Source organism: Trichosurus vulpecula, chromosome 3 (assembly GCF_011100635.1).
Source record: "Trichosurus vulpecula isolate mTriVul1 chromosome 3, mTriVul1.pri, whole genome shotgun sequence".
In the NCBI taxonomy this organism is placed as follows: domain Eukaryota; kingdom Metazoa; phylum Chordata; class Mammalia; order Diprotodontia; family Phalangeridae; genus Trichosurus; species Trichosurus vulpecula.
The window spans coordinates 64,453,827-64,481,742 of NC_050575.1; the positions used below are offsets into that span (position 1 = coordinate 64,453,827).

General features: G+C 40.1%; 1 protein-coding gene across 3 annotated transcripts; it reads left to right on the top strand.

The window, feature by feature from the left end:
* Window positions 1-8,167: 8,167 nt before the first annotated feature.
* Window positions 8,168-27,308, top strand: CNOT8 (CCR4-NOT transcription complex subunit 8). Of its 3 annotated transcripts, XM_036752436.1 has the most exons (7): window positions 8,168-8,823; window positions 13,437-13,554; window positions 15,765-15,958; window positions 17,986-18,147; window positions 18,709-18,853; window positions 23,514-23,624; window positions 25,861-27,308. In XM_036752436.1, the coding sequence occupies exons 2-7, from the start codon at window positions 13,438-13,440 to the stop codon at window positions 26,008-26,010; spliced, it is 879 nt and encodes a 292-aa protein (XP_036608331.1). In that variant the 5' UTR covers window positions 8,168-8,823; window position 13,437; the 3' UTR covers window positions 26,011-27,308. The 3 variants fall into 3 exon arrangements, with proteins under 3 accessions (XP_036608331.1, XP_036608332.1, XP_036608333.1); XM_036752437.1 differs by lacking the exon at window positions 17,986-18,147 and having other exon boundaries at window positions 8,219-8,823; XM_036752438.1 differs by lacking the exon at window positions 13,437-13,554 and having other exon boundaries at window positions 8,629-8,823; window positions 25,861-26,376.
* Window positions 27,309-27,916: the final 608 nt, after the last annotated feature.

The following is a 27,916-nucleotide window of genomic DNA, read 5'->3' on the forward strand; positions in this document are numbered from 1 at the left end:
CATGCTAGGGAATACTAGGAAACAGGCCAGGCCCCAGCCCAAATTAAGGAAATACGTAAGCTGGATTGCAGACCTCACATTAACTTGACCATATATTGGAAAAATGGGTCAAGTACAGTAACTAGGGCATTAATAGACACTGGGGCCGAGGCCACCATTATCTATGGGAATCCAGACAAATTCAGCCATGGAACTCCTATTACCATCACAGGACTAGGAGGGACTGAAATATCAGCCAGACAAGTTAAATTGATGATGAAAATTGGACAGTTGCCCAAGAAAGAATATAGTGTGGTTATTGTGCCTATTTCTGAATACATTATTGGAATAGACATTTTGAAGGGTATGACCTTAAATTTACCTGAAGGGAAATACCAATTTGCTGTGAGGAAAATAGGCATTAATGCAGTCTTAGTGGGGAAAATCAAGATGGATCCAATCACTTTGCCCGAACCTTCTGAAGTAATTACTTTGAGGCAATATCATGTGCCAGGTGGGCAAGATGAAATTGCCAACACTATAAGAGAATGTGTTGAGGCAGGAGTGTTAGTCCCTACAACTACTCAATGGAACAACCCTGTCTGGCCAGTCCAAAAGTCAGATGGGACATGGAGGATGACAGTAGATTATAGACAGCTGAACAAAGTGACTCCTCCCTTGTATGCTGCTGTTCCAGACACGGTTACTTTAATAGAGAGAATACAAAAACATGAAGGGACTTGGTATGCAGTTATTGATTTGGCCAATGCCTTCTTGACAATCCCAATAGACCCCAAGCAATGGAACCAGTTAGCTTTTACTTGGCAAGGCTGACAGTATACATTTACATGCCTGCCACAAGGATATATTCATAGCCCAACTATTTGCCACAGGATTGTAGCTGAGCATTTGGATGAATTAAAGCTACCTGGTGTACAGCTTACACATTACATAGATGACATCATAATACAGGGAAAGAATATAAAAGAAGTGGAGGAGACTTTAGCATTATTAATTGACCATATGAAAAGCAAAGGATGGGAAATCAACCCCACAAAGGTTCAAGGGCCAGCTCAAACTGTAAAATTCTTGGGGATACAGTGGAATAGAGGACTGCGAGAAATTCTCCCACAAGCTCAACAAAAAATTCAGGATTTTCCCACCCCTACTAATAAGAAAGAGGCCCAAAAGGTCATAGGGCTATTTGGTTATTGGAGACACCACATCCCACATTTGGGACAAATTTTAAAACCCTTGTATAAAGCCACCAGAAAGAAATATGAATTCGATTGGGGCCTTGAACAAAGTAGAGCTTTTGAGGAAGCAAAGGCTGCTATACAATTAGCTCTGGACTTATGGCCTATGCAAAATGGGCCAGTGGAGTTACAAGTGACTGTACAAGATGACTATGCAAATTGGAGTCTGTGGCAAAAACAACAGAGCCGAAGTGTACCTTTAGGCTTTTGGTCAAGGAAACTGCCCTCATCTGGAGTGCAGTATACACCTTTTGAGAAGCAGCTGTTAGCTGCATATTGGGCTTTAGTAGAAATTGAGCAACTAACCCTGGGTCACGAAGTGATATTAAGGCCTGGAATTCCAATTATGACTTGGGTAATGAGTACCCCAGCTTCTCACAGAATTGGACATGCACAAGAGGCAAGCATAATCAAATGGAAGTGGTATATTCAGAATAGGTCCAGAGCAGGCAAAAGTGGAGTTTCTGCTTTACATGAATCGGTGGCGAACATTGGCACTGAGAGAAATGAAAAACCCCTTGAATCTAAGCAACAGATGGTACCATCCTTAGTGAAATGGAATAATGGGTATGATGGACTAAATGTAGAACAGAAGAAACACGCTTGGTTTACTGACGGGACAGTAAAATATTTAGGACAGAAGAGACATTGGAAAGCAGTAGCCTATAACCCCTGTACTAGACGAACTCTGGAAAGTTCTGGGATAGGGGGAAGTAGCCAATACGCTGAACTGATGGCAGTACATCAGGCCATCAGAATGGAGAAGGGAGGACAGTGTCATATATTTACTGATTCATGGGTGGTAGCTAATGGATTAGCTACTTGGATGCCTATATGGAGGAATCAGAATTGGGAGATTCATGGCAAACAAGTTTGGGGTAAAGAGTTATGGGAAAATATATGGGACATGTCTTTGGTTACGGATTTGTCAGTTTTTCATGTTGATGCTCACGCGACCCTGACCACACCAGAGCGTGAGTACAATGCACACGCGGATCGACTAGCAAAGATTGCCACTGAATGTATTGTCCCTACTCCAACTCCAACTGATGACTCAGCCTTAGCAAGATGGGTCCACCAGACCACCAGCCATTTAGGGGTCCAGGCCACCCACCGATGGGCACAGGATCGAGGTGTCAGTATCTCTCATGCGTTGTTGAAACAAATAACAGAGGGATGTTGTATGTGTCAATTAGAAAAAGAACGAACTCTTCCTAGGATAGTAACTGGAGAAATAGCTAGGGGAAAAGTTCCAGCCCAAATTTGGCAGATAGATTATATTGGCCCACTACCCCAGGATAAAGGATGTAAATATGTATGTACGTGTGTTGACACCTATTCAGGTGTACTAGTGGCTTGTCCTTATAAGGACGCAACTCAAAAAAACACCTGTAAAACCCTAGATATTGTAAGTTTATACTATGGAACCCCAATGCAGATTCAAAGTGACAATGGGTCACATTTCAAGGGCAAAGAAGTGAAAAGATATTGTGTGTTGAATAATATAGAATGGATATATCATATTCCATATTACCCACAAGCATCTGGGCTGATTGAAAGAATGAATGGATTGTTGAAAGAACAGCTGAGAAAATTAAGCTCTAATAATTCATATTGACATTGGAAGGATAATTTGTCTATTGCCTTATGTAATTTGAATTACCAAATCGTGCCCCTGAACCATATATTTTACCATGAATAGGGCTATAATATTAGATTCACGGACCCCACAGGTATGGCTGATGCTGGTAATTGACACAAGCCACTCAGAGGGAAGGTGACTTTGTGTGATTAACGGATGAAAACTTGTACATCTGGGGAAAGGCTGGGAGGACAATCCTAGTCTATCTAGGATGGGATCCTCCTGGTTTCCCTTGTACATCTGGGGAAAGGCTGGGAGGACAATCCTGGTCTCCATCTAGGGTGGGCTCCTCTTGGCTTAGTTTCCTCATTGTGTTCCGTTTAAAAAGAAACATTTCCCATCTGAGTTTGGCTCTGATATTGGATCTCTGCATAACTGAAATTTCAACTAAACTGGAGATGATTTTATTTGAAGGATAATAGCCCAAGTTGAACTGTAGCTCTCTCTTGGTTAGAATAGAATAAGGGCATGATGGCAATATTTTATGGTCAAATTGCTTTGACATTACAGTCGTATGGTGTAAGTAAGGTGGATTTTCATGTAAGTATGGTAGATTTTGGTGTGTGTAAAGTGGATTTTTGTTATTATTTCTTAGAGTTCAGTTTCCCAGCATCTATGGCCATAACAACCTCAGTTTCCCAGTGTAAGAAATGGGAGGAGGAGTTTTGTTTCCACAGAACTAAAGGTGTGCTTCCCTGCCCTCCCCCACCCCAGCTTTAGCAGAGACCAGGCCTCAAGGTTGGTCAGGTGAGAGGTCAGAGGCTTGTACGAATGTGCATACTTTTTGAGAAGGCAGTCTGTGGAATTAGAGAGGCCAAACCCACTTGAACCTGTTCAAGCTTGTCTAGGGTCTGGTCTTGGTCAAGAAACCAGGCCTACTGATTTGCATCATTTGCATATGTTAAAGAGGGAAAGTAGGGGAAGTAAAAGAATATAGTTTAATCCTAAACTAAGACAAGGAAAATCTAATTAACTTCACTTTTGCTTCTGTATCCTTATTATCCTATTTATATAAACTGTATAACCTAGGAAAACTATGTAAAAAACAAAGACTGTAAACTAACCATGACTCTAGCAGGAGTGGAGGGAGTGTTTACCCCTGCTCCTGCAGCTGTATCAGTGTGTGAGTGTTCCCGTGAGCACTACACCGGCTCTTTTGGGGAGTGTAATAAAATGCCTTCCTCTGCCCACTCTGGTCCTGAGTTCTTTGGGCGTGAATGGGCAAATCACATGGATTTTCCCAAGGTCAAGTGAAGGGAAGCAACAGGCAGCGGAAGCTTGCCAGGCTTACTCCTGGATCTTGTCTTGGGGTGTCCTGTGATTCCCCACTGCGGTGTTAAGAGGGCTACCACTCTGGATTCCCTTGGGGAACCCTGTGGTCTGCACAGCCTTCTTAAGGGGACATCACATGGGACTTCCGGCCCTGTCTCGGGAGCCTTGTGATCTTACTGCCATCCTAAGGGGCCATCACTTGGGTCTTCCTTAGGGTCTGACCCCTAGGAGGCCCTGTGATCCCCACAGATTAAGGGAGGGCTACCACTTGGTCTTCCTCTGGGAGTCCTGTGGTCTGTACAGCCTTCCCTAGGGATTATCACAGGGTTCTTCTCCAGGACTTTGGCCCTGCCTAGGAAGTCCAGTGATCCCCCAAACCATGTTTCTCACACCAGGATCCATGGCCATAACAATCTCTGTTTCCCAGGTATTAGATATGAGTTCCCAGGCTCATGGTTCAAAACATCTCCACCATGCTTGTGCAGCATTATATAAAGATAAATAATATAAACATGTGTGCTGAAATTGTAAACATCCACTGCGCAGAGAGATATAGGGATAAGGTGATGTAAACTTGCGAGGCTATTGCTGGCAATATGTCTTCTTTGTCTGTTGCCCTATAGAACAGGTGGTCAGTGGTCAGTGAGTTGGGGAACCTTTATGGTTGAATGCACAAGCTGGAATGCTGTGTGCTTTGATCGGCTCCCATCAAGGTTTGGGAGAGAGGAATCTGTGTTTGCCTCAACCAGCCTGCAGTGAGGCTTGAGGGGATTTAGGGGAACCCTTTAGGGTTGAATGCCTAAGTTATGCCCCTCTCGACTGGCCCCATCGAGATGTAGGGGTAGTTGCCCCCCCCCCTTCTCACCAGCCCCTTCGACAAGGGTGATTAGGGAATGCTAAAGGAGTTTGTAGTGCTTCCGTTATCAGTGTTAGAGAAGACTAGACTAGAATAAAGGTTATCATTAACCCCTTTGAAGCTGTATTTCCTGTGTGACCAGATCAAGAGTGAACCTGTTAGAGGCTGGAGTCCAAAACTCCAGTGCCTCCAGTGTATTATCTGTCTAACATATGGGCTTTTATATTAGCAAACCTATATGGCACTTATGTTCCTGGGCTTTAAGATCAGAAATGCTGCCATTTGCAGTCTACCTTCCACCACCTGCATACTGTGTACATATGTTCATATGTGTGCAAAAAAGTCCATACATATTACATATATGTAGACTGCTTTCTTGTGATTTTATATATTTTGCAACTGACTTTTTTTCATTATAATGTTTACTTGATTTATTCAGTTACTAATTGCTGAAATATTGAGATTTTTCAGCAATGGTTGATGGGGGAAGAATACTTGAAATCAAGACTAACCTGGAAGATCTGAGGTGGATGATCACTTTTGGCAGGAGGAAAAGATGTGCGAGGAATTGATGTGCATTTTGATGGCCCACAGCTCTAATTAAAATACGGATGATCCAGGTCTAGTGGATTGTTCCAACTGTTGTGGAGGCTGTTGGGGATCTGCTGCATGTGCTGTGGTCTGAGACCTGTTTAGGAAGTTTGATTTGGAGACCTTCAGCGGCTTTTTGGGGTGGTCCAAGCTGGAATTTTTATAGAGAACATGTCTAAGAGATCAAAACCAGCCAGGAAAGGCACTTTGGCTCAATGATTGATTGGTTCAGAATTTCTTTGCTCTTCACTGCATAAGGGCCTGGGGTGGGATGGAGAACAGAGAAAGTGGACAAATAGCTGGCAACATGACTCTTGGACTGATTCCAGATTTTCAGTGGTAGGGGATGACCCTTTTGCCATTGTTTTTCAATGGCCCAGTCTTCAAGTGACTCAATCTTATAAGCATTGCTAGTGTTGCCAGCTGTTCACCAAGCTGAAATTTGAAAACCCTAGCTAAGGGCTGCTAGAGGGCTAAGGGTCTAGAACAGGACTGCACAATATATGGCTGAGGGCCACTTGCAGCCCCACGAAGGATTTCAGGTGGCTCAGAAAAATGTAGAGGATGTAAAAGAAAGTTAAGATGTAGTAAGTACTTTTTCATTGCCCCACTTAACCCGCCTTCCACTAGCCACTATTATGCCCCTTATGTAACTTGGAGGGTAGGTTGCCACTGCACATGTTTTCCTATTTGTCATGTGACCCAGGGCAACCAACCATCATCAGTCTGTCTCTAGTCTGAGAGGAACGAGAGTCAGAGTTGTATCTTCTGTGTTTTCAGTCATTACTGGTGATGAGCAGGGACAAAAGTGCAGCCACCGGCAAATGCAGCTAACACCCGCTATGTGGTGAGCGGCCCCAATACCTTCTTCCCCTCCCTCACTGTACAACCACCCTGCAAGTCACATGAGTGCCTGGAGCTCTCTCCAAGGTCAGACACTCAGTTTGGTATTTCTTTATATGTGAGCAGTTGCTGTGATTTTTTGGCTCTAACATTAAAATTATTGGGGTAACTTTATAAGATGGGTGATAAGAAGAAATGGAAGGTCCAATCAGAACATAGTGTGTTAATCCAGAATGGACAAATAGATACTTGTTTACTTACACGAGATAAAATATTGTGCCTTGTTTGCCAAGAAGTAATAGCTGTTCCAAAGGGATACAATCTTCATCACCATTTCGAATCAAAACATCCTGACTCAAGCAAATTGGACACCAATAAAAAACAAATCAAAGCATCCAAATTGTTGAAAAATCTCAGTGGGGAACATTGGTTTTTCAAGGAAGTAAACTCAGAAAGTGAGGTGGCTACTAAGGGTAGTTTCCAGATTTCTAAAGAAATTGCTGCTGCTAGGAAGTCTTTTACCGAAGCTGACTTCATAAAGAAGTGTTTGCTGACTACGGTTTCTTGATTATGTCCCGATTAAAAAAAAGTTTTTGAGAAATAATCATTAATTATGCCTTTACTTGGAAAGTGAGCCGCTGAAAACCTATTTGTGGCCTGAAGAAGTTTAGCCTATTTTAATTTTAGCCCCTACCCACTGCCAAGTTGTGCAGGTCTGGTCTAGTACTCTAGTGCCTAGAAGGAGGGAGAATGAGAGTCTTATTACCCTAATTTACTTCCAGCTTTGTTTTCAGTTTGAGGGCCCACAGTAAGCTGACAAGCTGGAGTCACTCCAGAGAAGGATGCCCAGGCTGATGGACCTGGACCTCAAAATCATGCCCTAGCAGGGTTGAGTGAAGGAGTTGAGGACATTTGGCTAAGATAGAAGAAGCCTTAAGAGGGGACACGACGACTGTCTTCAGGTCTCTGAAGGGGCTATCAGGGGTAAGGGAAATGAAATTTATTCAGCTACAATCTGCCCTGGGGGACATAACTAAGTCCAAGTGGTGGAAGCCACAGAGAAGCAAATGTTGGCTCACTAGGACAACAAACGTCCTAGAAACTGGCGCTTTCCACCAGACAGGGCTGCCTCAGGACAGGAGTGAATTGTCCCTGCTCTCCAAGTCTGCACGTAGAGCCAGAATCCCCCCCATGAACGAGGTTGTTGAGATCTGTGCTTTGGGTTGGGCTGGATGAGGTGACGTCAGGTCTGACCCAAGCCTGTGGTTTTGAGAGCTCTCATCACAAGGCCCTCTATTCACTTGTCTGAGCCTGTAATTTTCTTTGATCCAAAAGGGGACAATGGCGGGGTGGGGGAATGTTCCCATTTCTGTTGCCAAGGTAACGCTGCTTCTGGGTCGCGGTTGGAAAGGTGCGCCCCATGGCGGGCCCGGACCCTTCTCTCCGGAAGTGTTAACTGAGGGCCACAGGAACGGCAGGAGGGTAATGGGTTTTCTGTTGTCCATTTTTTGCCTTTTTTTTTCTGGGGCGGGGCACGGGGCTGAGCCCTGGAATCTGTCTTCCAGGATAACTAGGGCGTTAGTGGACGGAGGTGTCCATTCCTTAGCATTTCAACGGCAACAGCAGTCATTGAAGACCAGTAAGGCCGGGTGGTGAAAACGGTAAAGTGACACTCCCGCCGCCTGACTAGAGGTTCGAGGCCACGCCCCATCCCAGCGTGATTGGCTCAGAGCCACGCCCCTTTCTGTCCTCGAGCCGGACGCCAACGCCGGCAGGGAAGAGCTCCGTTGGGGTGTGGAGGGGATTATGACGTATCTCCGGCCCTCGCCGCGCTTCTTCCCTGAAGAGGCGTAGGGCCGCGTCGTCCGCCGGCGTGCTCAAATGCTTACCCCTCCCACTCCACGCCCCCTCTCCTTACTCGCCATAAGTCCCGCGCGCCGGCTTCGTGGCCCTGCGCCTGCGCACGCCTCCCTCGGAAAGCAGGGGCTCTGCGACCCCGCTAGAGGTCGCTGGGGCGCGCAAGGGGGCGGAGCTGGCATGACTGATCAGGCGCTCTGGCGTCCAGGTGACGCAGAAGGGAGCTGGGAGTAGGCGAGGTCGGACGACTGGGCTGGCTAGAGTTGCCCGGTCGAGGAAGGGTGTGTGGGTGGTGCATAAGGTCCCGGGCCTCTCTGGGCCGAGGGCCCTCTCTCGCTGTTGCGCTCGGCGCTAGGAGCAGATCCGGGGCAACGGCTGTGGGCGGGAGGAAGGAGCCGGTTCCGGGGCAGCCTCCTCCTCCTCCTCCGCCTCCGCCTCCGCCTCCTCCTTCGCCGCCGCCCCCCGGAGAATCTGTCCGCCTGCCTGGCCACCCGTACGCCCGCCCGCTGCGGGCCCAGCAGGCCCAGGTGAGCGGGGACTGACGGAGGAATCTGGAAGGGAGAGCGTAAACTTAAAGCCGGAGAGTTGGGGGAGAATTGACCATTGTCCGGAGGAGGGCCCAGGGGCAGGACCTGGAAGGAGGAGGAATGAGGGATGACAGTTTGAGGTGTAGACCCCTCGGGAAGGGACGTGGGGAGGGAGAGCCGCTGTGCTTACGCTCCTCTCCCCTTTCATTCTTGCTCTCAATACCCCCGTCTCCCCGCGGCGCACCAAGGTTGGCCAAACGTGGACTTGGCCATGGAGAAGCAGCAGGTGTGAAGCAGGTTAGGTGCCCATTGATGCTCAGAAAGGGACAGAATTGGGGCTGCAGGACAAGCGAGTGTCTCTAGAAACTTTGAGCGGCGGAGAGGATACAGTTGGGGCTATTCTCCTCTCGCTTCCTTTTCTGCCTCAAACAGATGCGGCATTGCTTATCCATCCCGCTCAAATTCGATTCCTTGTTTTTTTAAAAAAAATATTTAACTGGCAGACCTTGTTTCTTTATTTCTTTCCCCCTTCCCCATTTCTTATTTAATGTCTGTGTCTTGGCTATATAGCCTTATCTGTCAGTGGACGATTTCGGAGGTTATGGAAACTTGTTTGCGGTGTTCCACAAGTACCCATAGGTAGGTTGATAGGTGTGAATATTCATTCCTTTCCTTCTAGAGAAGATGTGGATGGGTTACAATTTGCCCTGATAAAAGTACACAAGTTGATCTTGCATCCATTTAAGTACCTACTTACATATTTAAGTAATCTGTTTGATTTGTGTTTTCTGTTTGTTTATTTTTAGGTACTGGAAGCCTTTTGAAGAATGAATTCAGTTTTTAGTAGACTTAGGGTAGAATCTCCGAATAGCTTAATCCTTGATGTCTTTGTTTTAAGGAGCCTTTTAAAACTCACATAACACTGCATTTCATAGATGTTGGTATAGTAATTTATTTTCTTGGGTAAGATGCAGGAAACATTAAATGTAGTTAATGACTAGATATAACATTGAAAACCTCAGAACTTTTTTCCTTAGCTGGAGTAGCCATCCACTATTCCTCAATGAGCCGACTTTTCATTTGACCTTTTACAGCAAGTAGGTTTGTAAGGCAGAAAGAGAGCCTGGTGATTTAGGTTCAGACTGAATGCTTTCTAATCATCCATTCTTAAGCTTCCTCCTAGATTTGAGTGTGATATCAAGGCATTTTTAGTTTGGCTCTCTTGTGTTGCCTTTGTCATTGAGTGAACTAGTCGTTCCAGGCTGCTTCAGCTTGCCCAGAAGATAGTTTAATTGTGATCTTTGAAGTGGAGTGGTTGTATACTGTTTCAGTTACTCTTGAGACATAAGGCAGTGGAGTAGTTTCTGGAAAGGTGAAACTTTAACGTTAACATAGCCCTAATATAGAGTTGGATGATTATGATGGTGAACTCCATAAACTTCAGCTATTATCAGCTTTTATCCTCAAACAGTTCCGTAAAATCAGGGAAGGTATTGCTACTTTATTTTTATAGTTTGGGAAACTTAAGTCTGAGAGATTGTTGATTTGCCCAAGATACAGCTGGTATGTAGCAAAGCTAGAATTCTAACCCAGGTCTCATCTCCAAATCCAGTGTTCTTTCCATTATGCCATAAATTATTTGTTTCATCACAAGCACTAGTTAGAATCTGAACCTCTATGTTAACTGACCTTTTTGATTCTGGCAATTTGGTGCATCTCTTAGCAAATCAGGCTGACTCTCTTTATCTCACTCCATTTGTTCATTCAAGCTGTGTTTATTGAGTGCGTGCTTTGGTGGGTACTGTGTGGTACTAGTGATACTATTGTGCTGAAGGAAGGAGAAATGTCACCACCTTTAAGGAAGAATACAGCTAAATGGAAGTCGACAGATTTGCTGACCAGGGAATGATTTAAGAGTTCCTTAAGAACATACAAGTATATGGTGTTGGATAGTTTGTGTATGTAAGTGTTAGAGGGTTTTGTGTGGTAAAGGGAAGGAGCTAATTAGAGTCCACTGGGGTTAATCCTTGTGTTGTTGAAGATGAGTCTTGAATATCCATCTGTGGTGCTTCACAATGTAAACTTTTATTCTGTTTCAGATCTCTACTGGAACACTTATCTAATTTGAATTTATAGAGTGGCCTTATTTTGGGTTAGCACTAATGTAAATTTGGATGTTACTAGGCTACGGACTTTGCCTATACACTGAAAGTTCATAATAATGTTGCACTTGGAACTGTGCAAATCAGCTTTACCATAAAATATTTTTAATACTTATAATAATTTCTTGAATTCTATTGTGGACCTACTTTCAAATGAATATTGCAATATAACGAATAGTGTGTTAAGTGAGTTTTTTTAAAGGTTTATTTGTGTGCTTTTACATTATAAATATTTACAGATTATCCCACTCTATTATGGTCTCTTGTAAGAAAATAAAACAAGTAAATTAAATAAATTGTGACCTCATCTTGAAATAAATGTAACATTCTGAAATTTTGTTATCTCCACCCCCCCCCACCATTTTTATGTTATTTTTCAATGAACAGAAATCTATTTTCCCTTCCTTCTATCCCCTACCCCATTGGAAAAAATAGAGTAAAGAAAAATCCCTTTTAACAAATACCCACAAACAAAAATAAATTCCCTCATCTCTATACTCTGTGTATGTGTGTGTGTAAATAGATATATGTATAGAGACAAAATCAATTTTTTTGCACTCTAAACCTGTGTCAGGAGGTAAATAGTATGTTTTATCGTTGATGCTCTGGTATCATGGATGGGCATTGTGTTGATCATAGTTTTTAAAGCTTTCAAAGTTTTGTTACAATGTATAAGTTCTCATTTTGCTCATTTCATTCTTCATCAGTGTATAATATTTATAATATAAATTGTTATTCTGGTTCTTTACTCTGTAACAGTTTACAGAAGTCTTTCCATCTGATTGAAGTTATCTATTTTCCCATTTCTTTTAGCATAGTGGTATTCTATCACATTCATGACCATGACTTCTTAAGCCATTCTGTAATTTATAAGGCATCTCTTTAGTTTCCAATTCTTTTTCTGCAATAAGTGGAGCTGCTGTAAGTAGTTTTATATATGTGGGTCTTTTCTTTCTTTCTTTGATATCTCTGGGGTAGAGGCCTAAGAGTAGTATTGTTGAGTCAAAAGGTATGAACAGATTAGTGAGTTTTGGGGCATAATTCCAAATTGCTTTCCATAAATGCTGGGCCAATCACAGTTCCACTAAACAACAGTGCATTAGTGTGCCTGTTTTCCCAACTTATACGTTGAATTCTATAGTTTAAAATTCTTTTTCCCCCCACTAAGAAATCTGGTTCCACAAACCCTTCTAGTTTTGGTTTTATTATTTTTGCCTTTAAACTTTTGTATTTTTATTTTTGGGTCACTTTTTTATGCTTTGTAGTGATATATGTGTGTATACATGCATATATATGTAAATGATAATATCTCAAATAGATGATATTTGTAAAGTGCTTAGCACAGTGCCTGGTACATAGTAGGTGCTATGTAAAATGTTTATTCCCTCTCTTGATGTGTTTAGAAATGAAATGTTAGTTATATATTACTAGGCTTCAGTTTGGTTGAAGGAAGGTTCAAATGAGCAGTGGAAAATTTTGGTGCTAAATATTTCATCCTTTGCTGCTAGCTCTCCTTATAAGAGAGGGTGTTTTAAGTTGTCAGGTAGTTCTAATATTAGTTCACATTTGGAAAGCGGAGGGATATCTTTTCTTGGCTTGTCTTCATATTCCTATTATTTGACACATGGTTATAAAAACCATTAATTTTTTGCTCCTTTGGTGCAGCCTCTTCTGGGTTTGAATTCCTGTGCCTCAATCATTTCTGGATCTATGCTAAAGTGTATGAAACAATCTCTTTGTAAAAGATTTTTATGTTTGGTTCCCATGGTTTAATCATATAGAATGATGTGAGAATTGTATACAGGTTTGCTGTCGTGAGGTGAGTTTTAGCCATTGGTTTATGGCAAGTCAGAGAGGACTAGAGAACTGGTTTAAGGACATGGCGTGTCTTTTCTGAAAGCAGGGGGCCCATAAAGTTGGTTTAAGGAACCAGTTCAGTTTAGAAAACTTTATGTGGTATTTTTCTTGACAACAGTGATCAACATCCTTGTTTTTATCAGATTGAGGACCAGTGTAATCTTATGTTTTGGCTTAAATCAGTTAAAGCACAGAGAAAACATGTCTTATTTTAACATTTTCTGTATGCTATAAATGATAACTGATAAATGAACTAATATTTTGGACTGTCTGATGCTGGACCATATATCTGTTTTCTTGGGACTAGCTTAGCTAAATTTGGCAAGGCTTATAACTAAGTTGATAATAGGGGTGATGAGTATTTTAGTCATAGCAGCTCTTGAAGACCATCTACTAAAAACGTAAGGGGGCTGTGATTTGACATTGTTAGAGGAGTTGTAGCCACAAAATGAAATCATAGGTCCTTGAAGCAGTGAAGTATATATAAACTTGCCATTTCAAAGCATATGTTTTTGTATTTAGATTAGAACTACAGCTCTCTGGCTTGTCCTGTCATTCAGTCTTAACTGAAGGTGTCTTCTCGGGTTTCTTCAGGATGCCTGCAGCACTTGCGGAGAACAGCCAGGTTATCTGTGAAGTCTGGGCCAGCAACCTAGAAGAAGAGATGAGGAAGATCCGAGAAATTGTGCTCAGTTACAGTTACATTGCTATGGTAAATGTGATGCACTGTACTTGAATTACCTTTAGTTATGGAAATAAGGAAAATCAGTAAATTTGACTGACCAGGGATTGATAAACTACAGCCTTGGTAGTTCATTGCCTGTTTTTATACAGTCCGCTGAGAATGGTTTTTGTGTTTTTAAATACAGTAAACTTTATTTTAAAATGTAAAAACCATTCTTAGCTGGCTATACAAAAACAGGCAGTGAGCCCATTTGGCCGGAGAGCTATAGTTTGCTGACCCCTGCACAATATAATCAACGTATATGAAACTGGATGGAAAATTGTGCTGCTTTTTGAAACACCATCAGTGTGGCAGCCAAGACATAGAGTGCAGCAGGTTATGGCAAGCATAGCCTCATGTATTGCCTCCTGCTTGCACTGCTTGTAATAACTCCCTGACTGACATTACTTTCTCTAGGGTCCCCTCCTCATTGTGTCCTACACAGGCTGTCAGATTAAATTTTCTAAACACTGCTTTCATTCCCCAGTTTACAACCCTCAGTAACAATAGCTCCCATTTCTATAGTTATTTCTTTACAGTTTACAAAGTGCTTTCCTTACGACTCTGTGACACAAGTATTGCCAGTATTATTATCCCCATTTTACTGAGGAGGAAACAGGCTTTTGATCAAATCATGACTTGCCCAGGATCACAAAACTAATTAAGAGGCAGAGGTAAGACTTGAAATTCAGGTCTTATATATCCATTGTTGTTTCCGCTGCACAATGCTGCTTCTCCTTTAGGGACTACCAATAGGAATTAAAGTCAGACTCCTTTGGTTGCTATCAAAAACCACTTCATAGGTTGGCACCAATTTACTTCTGGTCTTATTCCCCATGACTCTGTGTAAATTTTCACCTGGCTAAATTGATTCTATTTACTGCCCCCATGAAAACACCTTGTTATTTTCCTGTTTCCATTCCTTTTCTCATGCAGCTCTCCTGACCTGCTTTGTTGTTCACTGGTGGTATTGATCTATATCCATTCCTGAGTGATAGCCTTATATTTCCCCTTGCCCTTTCAGCTAAATGTAAATTCAGCATGTTCAAAACTGAATTCATCATCTTTTCTACAAAGTCTATTTCTCCTTTGCCACTTGGTACCACCATCCACCTAGTCCTTCAAGCTCTGACATTTTCTTCCTTTGGTCATTCCCCCACATCCACTCAGATGTCAAGTTAAAAAAAAAGTTTTCTGTAATATTTCTTGCATCTATCACTTCCTTTCAACTTTTCCTGCCAGCACCCTAGTTCTGATCCTTTATACTTCTCATCTGAATTATAGTTGTGGCTTCTTGCCTTCTGCCTCTTCTTTCTCCATCCATCCTTCATATAGCTACATGAAATAATCTCTCACAATAGTCTTCCTAAAGCAGAAATTTGACCAAGTCACTCCTGTGCTCCAAAGCATTCAGGGGTTTTATATTACCTATAGGTAAGGTACAAACACCTCTTCTTGTCATTTTGTCCTGTACTGTTCTGCCTCTTTGTGTTCAAGCTGACCAACAATCTCTTCTTCCCCTTTTTAATCTGAAATTTCCTCCCCAATATATTTTAAAAAATAGTATCTTTGATTTTTCCCTCCCCTTCCTGTCCTTGCATCTTCCCTCCCACCCTCCTCCCAGGGTTCCTTTATCACATTTTATCCTTGATGAACCTAAGCAATCTCATTTTTCATCTTTGTATCCCCAATGCCATGTAACAACATGCCTTAGCAGGCACTTAGTAAGTATTTGTGTTTGAATTTGTTGTTAAATGGCATAGATTTAGAACTTGCAGGGGCCTTTATAAGTTTCTAGTCCAGTTCCGTTATTTTTCAGATGAATATGAGGCACAGAGAACTTAAGTAACTTGCCCAGGGTTATAACTAGATTGAACACAGGTTCTGAGTCCATGTCCAGCACTGTTCTCCTTCTGACCAGACACCGAAATTCTGTGCATGTATAGTGAGTGTGTCTAGTCATTTCTGCCCACTTCCTTTTAGTGTCAGAACTATTTCACAGTTTCTTGGGATCCCATAATAGACAAATACTTCTAGATTTGTTGCTGCTGCTGCTTTATTTTAAGTGGTATTAGGTTGTCTAGTTGAAAGATTTCTTTATAAACTGAGGTCAGTTGGGGAGATGGATGAGTTATCAGTTTAGTAGCCATTCGTTCACAGAACTTTTCGCTAAGAAATGCATTTCCAATCTTCTCTAGGACACAGAATTTCCAGGTGTTGTAGTGAGACCAATTGGGGAATTTCGAAGCTCCATAGACTACCAGTATCAGCTTCTTCGGTGTAATGTTGACCTCCTTAAAATTATACAGCTGGGCCTTACATTCACAAATGAGAAAGGAGAATATCCTTCCGGAATCAACACCTGGCAGTTCAACTTCAAATTCAACCTTACGTAAGTTGTCTGTGCTTTTTTTTTCCTCACCTGCTAAATTGGTATATTTTTGATTACTAGTGATTTTATTAGGTTCTTTTCTTGTTTTTTAACCATTTTTTCATTTTAAACTTTATATAATTTACTGAACGTGACATTCGAACTTAAGATATACTTGGCCCTACAGGGATCAGTATTAAAATCTCAGTACTTCAGAAACCATGAATTTGTTGGTGTTCTCTCCACAAGTACCAGATTATAATCCTTGTATACTTTAGTGTAAATGATCTTCACGAGTTGCTTGGTCACAAAATTCATTACCTTGCAACCAACCTGATGATGTATTTCTCTGGATTTAGGATAATACTTGAATGTCACATATACTGTATGTTGTTGGGCTGATACTTGAAACCTCTCCAGAGAGGTAGAACATGCTAGAACTTGTGCTCTGCTAACATATCCTTGGAAGTCCCACATTTACCTATATGCCAGGATAGAGCACTAGAGTAGGCCTTCATAGAGGAACTTTTTTTCCATCATATTTTCTATTCTTGATGGTTCTTAGCATTTAATTACAATATATTCCATAGTTTGAACCATTCCTGAACCATGAGAGATAAAGGTGTATAGACCCTCAGAAAATAAAGATCTCAGCAGAAAAGGCTGAAATTATGACTTCTTTGCTGGAAAATTTATGATGCAGCTTTTAAAAGTAGACAGCCTGACAGATTATTGTAATAGTCTGGCTTATTTTAGAGGGACATTAAGACCATAGTCTTATTCAAATTTGTATTATTTAAATGGGGAAAAGGACTTCAGGAATAAGTTCTTAAAAACACTTGGGGTTCCTTGAAGATAAAGAGGGCTTTGAATAACTTAGGGGTAAAAAGCTTATTTTATTTTCTGACAAGATGAAAATAATACAGAGAAAAGGAGAGTAGAGTTTTGTGTTTTAACAATTTCTTACATAAGATTGTAGGGTTCAGAGCTGGAAGGGAGCTTAGAGGTGTGGAAATGGAAGAAACTTCAGAGGTTATCTCGTCCACAGTTGTCAAACTCTTGCAAAATCCCCTAGCATAGCCAGAACCAGATTTGAAATGTAATTGGGAAATGTCAAACAAAATGAATGAAAATACAATACAACATAGATAATCTAATTTGTGGTTGTCTAAGTCAATATGCAGCTGCAGGGATCTGTTTCTATTTAGGTTTGATACCTCTCATCTAGTCTAGTGCCCTCATTTTACAGATGTAGGCACTAAAATCCACTTGGGGTAAATGACTTTTGTCCAATGTTGTATAGGTACTGATAGAGCTAGGATATGAACCCAATCCAATGCTTTTTCCATTACATCACAGCTACACAGGTGGAACAATAGATTGCAGTGCAGTACTAATTTTAGGTAGGCGAGGGGAAAACTGCAAATCATTTTTGTAGTATCCACAGTTAATCTAGTGACTTTATTTTGTTAGTCTAATCTGAGTTTTAAAGGCAGTTTGACATAATAGATAGAGAGCCTACCAAACCCTGGGAAGATCTTGATTCTGGTCTCCTTTCTAACCCATATACTGTGACCTTGGGCCAATTAACCTCTGCTATGCCATAGCTATTCTCCAAGAATATAAATTGAAGAACAGGTGCTGATTCATATAGAGGGAATTTTCTGCTAGGAGTCCCCTGTAACCAATGTATTCTAAGGTCCAATCCAAATCTGAGTATAAGTATACAAACCTACTAAAAGGAAGAGGGCAGTGTGTCTTGGAATGAGAGTCAGAAACTTGATTCTATTGCTTATTTCATGACTGCTCTGATATCTAGATTAACAAATTATTTGTGAATGTATCTTTTGTCCCAGAGAATTATTGTTATGTACTTCAGGACTGTTGGGGAAGTTGATTTCACCTTTAAAAAAAACATAGGTACCTCAAAGTAGCCTTCCAAAAATCATTTTAGAAAAAAATTTCTTCTGTCTCTATGATACTGTTGATGTTTTAAAATGACAGCTGTAATTTGACATCACTTATAAGTGAATGCCTTACTTTTTTAGAGAGGACATGTATTCCCAGGACTCCATAGATCTCCTTGCTAACTCAGGGTTACAGTTCCAGAAGCATGAAGAGGAAGGTATTGACACTTTGCACTTTGCGGAACTGCTCATGACCTCAGGAGTAGTTCTCTGCGACAACGTCAAATGGCTTTCATTTCATAGGTCAGTCCTAGAAAGAGCCTAAATAAGTAACAAGCTCACTAGGTCTTAGCATAATAATGAATTCGACTTGTGTTGTTCTCTATTTCAGTCATCAGTAACAATGATTAGAATTTGATATTTACTTGTTGTATATCCTTAGCTTTTGTCAGTTTAAGGAAAAAACCGGGCCTGTGATAGTTGATTTCCTGAGACATTTGATAATCATCAGTTTGTGTAATTCTAGGGGAGTGAGAAAGTCAGGGCATTGCCTTTCTAAGGCAGCACATTATGTCTTGTTTGCCCTTATTCTAATTGAACTGTGAAGTCATTTGTCCATTAGAGAGAGGGTATTTTCTGTTATATAAAGTCTAGACTTATGACATGTTTTAGTATTTTTTTCTATAACTTTATCTAATGATCTATTATGTGATTATTCACTTCTGAGTTCAGTTAAACTGAAAAAATTGGAAAATTTTGGAAAAGTAGGCCTTAGTCTTTTATATTATATATTGTGAGAGGCAGAGTAGTAGGTTCTAATCTCTGCCATTTGTTTAACTGCAGTGATTGATTCCTTCCATACAGTGGTTATGATTTTGGCTACATGGTAAAGCTGCTAACTGACTCCCGATTACCAGAAGAAGAGCATGAATTCTTCCATATTTTGAACCTCTTCTTCCCATCTATCTATGATGTGAAATACTTGATGAAGAGTTGCAAAAACCTTAAGGTAAAAATGATTTTTCATAGTATCACTGGTAGCTGAGTAAGACCAGCTACTGTTTAGTCACTAAAGTATATCATGACCCTGAAGGTAGCTAATAGCTATAATAGGGAAGGACAGTTAACAAATTTGTAAACTAGCGTTTACTTGGCACTTAAATCAGAAAACTAATTAATAATAACTCATTTTTGTAGTAGTTTATAAAGCATCTTTCCTTAGAACACTCTTTGAGGTACATAGTACAAGTTACTATCTTCATTTGGCAAATAAAAAAAGTGATTCTCAGAGGAGAACACAGAATTGTTCTCATGGTCAGAAGTCTAGAAAGCATCAAGAGCTGGAATAAGAACCCAAGTCTTTCAGACCATTGCTTCTCTAATTATTAGTTTAAGTCTTTAAAATGCTCAGAAAACATAACATTGTCATTAGGTAAATTAACATTATAGGGGATGGTTCCATAGGAATAATGTTATAAACGAGCTGTGGCCAAATGATTACCCCCCAGTGGAGTTTCCTGGATTGCTGTAGGGTATGGTTATAACTTGTGGCCCTCATAACTGTTTTGCAGTCCTACTCTAATTTATTGCTTTCATTTTATATAGTAGCTGTTCCAAACTTTTTCTTTCTTCAGATCCCCATTTCCCCATTCCCTGCACACATAAAGCACATGCTTGCTTTATCCTTCTATTTTTCCAGTAGGATTGAAGTCATCCCACTTGAGCTCCTTCAGCCCTTATAACACTTCCTAGCATAATTTCCCATTCTTTTCTTTCTTCTGTCTCAAAGGAGGTATCCTTACTCCTTATTAGGTCAATTACTTTATGTATATGCTTGAACTTGTCCCCTTCCTCCTTCTCCAAGTATCTGCTCAAGCAATAATGTCTCTTTTGCATCTTTAATTTTTCCCTCATCACTGACTTCTGTTTGTTTGTAAAAATGCTCTTCTCAATCCTTAAAAAAAATTATCTTAGTTTTCCTGCATAACTCATATTCAGTAGCTATCTTCTTCACTTTGACAGCTAAACTTACAACAAACAAACCAACCCAAGTTTTCTATTCCTGATCACCAAATATTCATCAGCTCCTTGTAGTCTCACTCCTCCCATCACTTTACTGAAATTATTTGGCAGCCACTGTTGACCTTTAATGATCAAATCTAGTGACTTTTCAGTCTTATAGAAGAAAACAATTCATACTTTTAGCCACAATCTTTCAGAGACAATTTTTTAAAATGCAATCATGTCTGCTTGGAGAGAGGTTAGATGAATTTCCTTGCTAATCAGAGTGCCCTCTCTTCCCCAAGCAACTTCCAACTTACAAATTGCATTTTTACATTACATGATACATTTTATAGTTACAAATTACATATTACAGATTGTGAAACAAGAGATGAAACTCCACAGCAAAGTAAAACAAAGATACATATTTTACACTTAGGAGTTTTGATTGACTAAATGGAACAATATTGGCACACAACCTTGGAAGAAATATCTTCCTGAAATAATTACTCTCCCTTCAACCATTCCTACTAAAGTTTCCCCTTTCATTCTGCTCAAAGGAAAACAAAAAGATTAACGCTCTTAGTTGGATTAAGCAAAAAAGACATTAAACACCAGAATAAAATTTAGTTTGGTTATCATAAACAAGACTGATTTTTCTGATGATCTTAGTTTCAGGGAATTAAGATCTTTCCCCCAAAATTGATTCAGTGTTGTAGTCACATGACACCAAGAGCTTCAGATTAAGACATTGTCAAAATATTATTTAATATTTCTCTTAAATTTTAAAAATCTTGAATTTAAGTACTAAAGAAGATAATTTCTGTACATACAGCAATGCACAGAGAGAAGATTCTACATGAAATTTAATCTTCATTTCATACTGCTTGCTCTAAAAAAAGTATACAATCACATTACCTTAAAAACTGTCCTGTTTGTATGCGCTTCCTTCTGAACTTTCTTCTGTTTTGTTTTGTGCATTTTTAAAAAAAAGTCACAATGACTCTCTTCTTTTTGGCATCTCTGTTCCCACATCTTCTTCCCCCATTAGTCTAGAGGAAGAAAGAGGGAAAACTCTCTACTCCCTTTTTTAAACAAATAAGCATTTTTAAGCAAAATGAACCCACACAGAGGCTATGTCCGAAAATCTGTCTCTGCACCTTGTGTCTGTCACTTCTCTGTTTGAAGGTGGGTAACATGCTTCAGTATAGGTTCTTTGGAAACATGGTTGGTGGACACATGGAATTTTTTCAGATTGATTTTTTTTTTCAGTCTTGTTCTTGTATAAATTGTTCTCCTGGTTTTGCTCACTTCTCTCTGTGTCAGTTTATTAAACTACTCAGTATTCTTCGAAATAATTTCTTTTGTTTGTACATTTATTTTGTTCATGTGCCTCCAGGATGAGGAAGTCTTGTTTTGCTTGCTCTCCTCTCCAATATTATCTTTCCTCTTCTCCCCCTTCCTGTTCACCTGTTGAGTTTGAAGTATTACTACCCCAAACTCTTTGTGTGTTCAGCCCTTCTTTGTTCGTTTTAGATAAGAGTGAGATTCATCCAATGTTGACTTCCTCACCCCTTTTTAAAGTTTGTATACTCTTCTCCTATACCCCAGTTATGAATATTAGTAGTTTCACTCCCTTCTTCCTCCTTTCTATACCAATATACTCCTTTTATTTTCCCTTCTCTTTCCTCTCTTAAAATTCTCAAAACAGAACCATTCTAGGGGCAGCTAGTCCCTGGAGTCAGGAGGACCTGAGTTCAAATCCGGCCTCAGACACTTGACACATTTACTAGCTGTGTGACCTTGGCAAGTCACTTAACCCCAATTGCCCTGCCTTCCCCCCTCCAAAAAAAAAAAACCAGAACCATTCTTTCCCTAAGACTTCTGTTTTTCTTATTCAACTCAGTATCATTTGAAGACAAAAGCTGCTAAAGGATGATTGTTTCTTCTATTAGAATATTAGCATTTGATTATTGTACAGCCTTTTCCAATTGCTCAGATAAATTTACTTTTCTAAGTTTATCTTGACTCTATGTTTGTTTGTATTTCAAGCTTTCTATTCCATTGTGGTCCTTTCATCAGAAATACTATCCTGTTTATTTTCCTGTAGGATTAGGCCCAGCCTTACAGGATAATTTTTTTTTGACACTTGCTAGCTACTTTCACTTTTTCATTTGCCTATATTTATTTATTTAATATGTTTTTATCGGTTTTCTTACATCAGAAGTGTCAATCTTGAGGCCCCCAGCTCAGAACTTCACAGTGTGTCCCAACCAGATTAAAATTGGGAAATGTTTACAAAATAAATAAAAATACAACATAACCTAGTCTATGATCTTCTGAGTCAGTAGGTGGCCTGCAGAGATCCCCTTCTATTTGATATCACTGTCTTACATTGGTCATAGTTGCCTAAGTATTCCTCCACCCTCCCTGGGAGGTATTCCATATAACAAATAGTAATATTTAAAGAGGAAAAAAACCTAGCACAACTACTTGATAACATTGAAAAAAGTATAAAACCATGTGCAATGTGTAGAACATCTGGGCCTCCCCCCTCTGCAAAGGGGTGGGCTGAGAGTGTCTTCTCAGGCTCTTTATTTGAGTCCTCTTTGATCTTGATGATTTTGTTACATTCACTTTTGATCTTTTAGTGTGTAAGTGTTTTTTCCATTTACATTGTTGCACAGGATAATTTCTGTTCTTGGTTGCAAGTCTCTTGCCACAGTCCAGGGGGTCTCCTCTTATGTATAGTGAAAGCTGTCAGGTCTCCTGTTATCCTGACTGGTTTCTTGCTACTTGAATTGCTTCTTTCTAGGTGCTTGCACTATCTTTCTTTGATGGGAGAACTCTGGATTTTGGATACGATATTCCTGGGATTTTTCCTTTTTTTTTCCCAGGAGGGCATCAGTATGTTCTCTCCATCTTTACTTTGCTCTCTGATGCTAACTAGATCTGGACAGGTCTTTATGTATGATTTCTTAAAATATGGTGTCCTGACTTTTATTGTCATCTGTGCCAGTTTGATGGGTGTTAGGTGAACCTCAGAGTTGAGTTGTTTTTGCATTTCTCTAATTAGTGATTGGGAACATTTATTTTTCATATTGCTGTGATTTGACTATTTCTTTATTGGAGTGTTTTTTGCTTTATACCTTGGTGTCATCATTTGTACAGGTAGTAGACATCTGTCCATTTAAATTTTTGTTAGAGCATTCTTTCTTTTTATATGATGCATTAAAGCCTGGAGCAGTAAAATTAAGGGTAGGGGGAGTGGTGAGATGTATTGACATTACCTTCAACCTGGCAGTCTTTGGAACCACTTGCTTCTTTCATCCCAATCTCTACATTCCATAAGTTTTGATGTTCAGATACTGATTAGTTGTCATTCTTTTTATGCTAGTATTTTATAGCAGTCTGAATCTTAGGGTAAGACAGGGCTCCACCAGACAAGCAAAGAGAGGAGACATGGAACAAGAGAGGAGACATGGAACATAAGACTATTTTGGGAGAAAAGAGCTTTAATAACTATAGGAAGGAGAGGCCCATTGGGGTGAAGCCAAGGGCAGATCAAGGGTTAGGCAAGTTCCAAATCTGCATTTTTCAAAGAATAGAATTAGTTTATTCGATAAAAGATTTGATTCTGTAATTTTTTTTTCTCCTTCCAACCACAGGGAGGTCTTCAGGAAGTTGCTGATCAGCTGGATTTGCAACGAATTGGCAGGCAACATCAGGCAGGCTCAGACTCACTGCTCACTGGAATGGCATTCTTCAGGATGAAAGAGGTGACAAATGCTGCCTTCAGAAACAGGGGCCAACATGATGATGAGTATTTTGTTGAGTTGTTTCAGTTGTGTCCAACTCCTTGTGACCCCATTTGGGGTTTTCTTGGCAAGGGTACTGGAGTAGTTTGCCATTTCCTTCTCTGGTTCATTTTTACAGATGAAGAAATGGGTCTCACAGCTAGTATGTCTGAGGCCAGATTTGAACTTGAAAAGAAGAGTCTTCTTGACTCTAGGCCTGGCAGTCTTATCTACTCCATCTATATTTGTCTAGCTGCCCTGATGATGATTATAAAAGTCAACAAAAACAGTCAGATGCAAAAAAATAAGACAGAACCATAAGAATTAACAGACAACAAGCAAATGATACCCTTTTGTATTTCCTTCTAGGCCTATTTGAAGCTTAAAGGGGTCATGATTATTGACATTCATGGTTTCCATTAGAACTTGAAGGCAGTTTGGGAATAATAGTAATAGTAATAACATTTCACACATCACCTAATTTTCCACATTTCACATTGCTATAGTCTTTTATAGCTTTATAAAGCGCTTTTCCCAACAGTCATGTGAGGTTGATGGTTCGAATATATATTCCCATTTTACAGGGGTAGAAACTAAATTTCAGAGAAGGGTATCAACCTCAGTTTTAGGAATGGGAAGTGAGAGTGATGTGATTTTTTTGATTTCCAAGTCTTTTTCTCCTTCCATAACAACATATTCTGGAGCTCGAATGGTTTAATTCAGTCTGAGGGACAAATGAAACATAAAAAACTGTGATAGCAGCCCAGTGTCTTTTAATGTGAAAATATTGTAGATAGTTAGACAAGTTGTAATCCATTCAGTGTTTTGCTTCCCTTCCTAAGACTGCCAAAAGAAACTAATTGCTGTGATTTAAAAAAAAATTGTTAAATCACTAGCTTATTTTATTTATGCAGAAGCCTTTTAATTGCAAAATGTATTGAGAGTCCTCTGCAACCACCTAATTAAGAATCTGAAAAAAGCTTGGAACCCCCAGTTTAGGCTCCTTATTTACTTACCCTCTTCAATTATTTTTTGAAGTAGGATCTAAGAATGTTAGAGCTGGAGAAGACTAGACATAATCTAGTCCAACCTCATTTTACAAATGGAGAGACTGTGGTAAAATGCTTTTTCCAATATCACACAATCTGAGTTGGTCTAGAGCAGGGCTATGCAACCTTTGGTTTTTATTGAAATAATTGATGATATATTTTGATTTGCCATTTTAGTGAGAGCTCTGCCGTAGCTGGGCTTCATTTACTAAAGCATTTATGTAAATTTCTATGCTTGTAGGTGGGCCGCATAAATCATACTGCGGGCCGCATTTTGGACAGCCTGGTCTAGAATATACAAGTCTTGATTCCCCGGCAAAATATTCTTTCCTCTACACCACATTGCTTTCTGCAGTGTTGGTATTTACCTTGAAAATTGAAATGTTAATGATGTTGATGTTTTTAAGGCACTGACTTTATGACCTGTTAGCAGGCAGTGCATCATGTGTCACATTAAGTCAGGAGAATACTGAGCTATACTATCTGAGCTACAAGTATGACAAAGGGAGGTGGAAAAAGTCTGGTGGGAATAAGTAACATTTATTTGCAAAGTTTGCAGAAGTTTTTTACATTATTATCTTGTTTGAGCTTTACAACAATGCTGTGAGTAGTATACTCACTTTACTACATATCATTTTTAGATAGAAAGGTACCACCCCCTTTCTTCAGATGAAGCACTTGCAGCTCAGAGATTGTGACTTGCTAGCATTTGGAAGCAGCATTTGAAGTCATGTCTTTCTGAGCTTCTCCCAGTGCTGAGACATTCTAGTTATGAAGGTGTACTGGAAAGAGCACTGGAGATAAGATGTGAAGCTCTGGTATCAAGCTTACCACATCATTTCTCTAAAATGGTGATTATATGTCCACCCCCTTCTTTAGAGTTATTTTGTGCAGATGTTTTGAAAACAAAATATTTTCAAATTATGCAAAGTCCTTTTCTAGTTAGGAAGCAGTTGTTACTCAGTGAAGTGAATATTAAAGGAATGGACATTTGAAGCCAGTAGGGACTGAAATTATTCAGTGTTGTGGGCCCTTGTGCTTTAGCCTTCTGCTGACATCAAGTTTGCAATTTGCGGGATATGAGAATGGTGGGTGGTAGAGTGCTTTATTCTTTTAAAAGGCTTCATCTTACTGTTATTCTCACAGTGGTCTTTTTGTCCTTTCTCCAGTTATTTTTTGAGGACAGTATTGATGATGCGAAGTACTGTGGACGGCTCTACGGCCTTGGCACAGGAGTGGCACAGAAACAGAATGAGGACGTGGACTCCGCTCAGGAAAAAATGAGCATACTGGCTATCGTTAATAACATGCAACAGTGATAAGAGGGACAGGGTACGGCTCTGCAGGATGGGCCTAATTCAGTACTGGTGCTTGCTGTCCTGACTGGTCTCTGTATGTGTATATCTCTCTCCTTTCCCAACAGAAAGACCTTCTATTGAGTGAACTGTTCCTACAGTCTGAATTGAGCAGAAAGACTTTTGTTTTACTGAAGACAAGTGATGTCTTCATTTTAGATCAGATGAAAGAAGTTCACTCTGAATTTGTAAACAAGTCTTCCCCCAATCCTCATCCCCAATCCTTTCCTTTCCAGTTGCCATCTACCATCGGCACATATGGCTCACTGGACACCTTTTTAATATCAGGGACAAGTCAGAAACAAACAAGTAAAATGTGTATAACTCTTACCTGTTGTCACTCTTTTCATTTTAAAATTTGTTGCTAATCTCTGAGAATGAAGACCTGTAGATACTCTGACGCTCAGCTGAGTTGGGAGCTGCCAATGAAAACAGGACAAAACGGTGTACTTGTGGACTGGCTTGTAAATGTGTAGTTTTTAAAATTCCGCTTTCTCACTGCTAGAATGGAAAGTTTCTCTTCTTAAAAGTAAAAAATTCAACTACTGGTCTACCCTTCAGTTATAGCACTCTCCAGAGCTCAGGATCTGGCCATTCAGATGTCTTAAGTGCATTGTTCCATCATGATACAGATTTGCTGTATCTGATGTGCTGCTTCTGAATTCTTTTTCGGTATTAACTTTGATAAAACATCTGGGACTTAGATGGAGAGAAAAGCCTCCCAATTTCTATTTCCTAAACAGTAACTTTGTACCAGCAGTTTTCCAATTCAGGAAAATAATGTCAGATGGGCATTTGGGATTCTACCACTTCTCTTCCTCTTCGTTCTCCCTTATTTTTCCTTTCAGCGAGTCTGAGGATAAGGTGAGGAAGTAGATTAATGTGAGTAGTAAGAAGGGCAGCAAAGGATTCAGTTTTTGTTGATAGAATTCTCTTGAAAGTAGTATTCCCACATCTGGGATATAAAGCTCAGGACAATTATTTTTCTTTTTGTTTTAAAATCTAGTCATTCAAGAATTGTTTTCTCTTTCTTGAATGACTACAGTGTGGACTCTTTTTTGAAGATCAAAATTCCTGTTGTACTGGAAAGAAGGAAACTGGTTACTCACTGAAGTAGATAGATAAGCCTTGAATTTTAACAAGCTTATGTTAGATTCAATTTGTGGTCCTTTAAGCATGTCTCAGGTATTATAAGCTGGTATTTAAAATGATTGTAAATATTTGTTTTTAATTTTGTAAAATAAAGCCTTTTTTAACCACTAGTATGAAGGTTTTGTCTTTTTCAGCTGTAAGTTTCTGGCTGTGGAACATTACACCCCAGCCTCTGTTGATGTGGGAACAATCCCAATGCCCTTTGCCAGTGCCCACATATCCGCTTTCATAAACTGTGATTGTATACACATCTGCTTGTTTACATTTGGACCTTCTGCCAATTGTGAGGCCTTTGTTTCCTTGGCGAATTGTTGATATACTTGGTACAAGGAATTATGGTGATACTCTTTAAGACTGGCTGTGAATTCTTGTTTATTGCATTCTGGCCTTGATTCTGAGGCAGGCCTGCACAACCTGTGGCCTGCCAAAGGATTTCAGGCAGCCTGTGAAAAATGTAGAGGAAAATATCCTCTGTATGTAGAGGAAATCCTTTGGCATGCTGTAAGTGGCCCATGGGCCGCAGATTGTGCAGGCCTGTTCTAGTGTTATAGTTTTCCTCACTTTTAGCCTGTTTCGGGGCAGACCTTCAGAGACAGAAGGGACCCTCTTATCCTCATTTTGTAAATAGAGAAACTGAGTAAGTACTCTGAGATAGGGAGTATTGACAGAGGATAGGAGGAAAAACATTCTGAAATCTTCTCTAAAGTGCTGTGGTCAA

Bases quoted from the DNA above. Each gene is read 5' to 3' on its own strand.
- CNOT8 (XM_036752436.1), top strand. From the start codon at position 13,438: ATGCCTGCAGCACTTGCGGAGAACAGCCAGGTTATCTGTGAAGTCTGG. The intron at 15,959-17,985 runs GTAAGTTGTCTG...TTACTTTTTTAG, and splicing joins AACTTCAAATTCAACCTTAC to AGAGGACATGTATTCCCAGG. The intron at 18,148-18,708 runs GTCAGTCCTAGA...CCTTCCATACAG, and splicing joins AAATGGCTTTCATTTCATAG to TGGTTATGATTTTGGCTACA.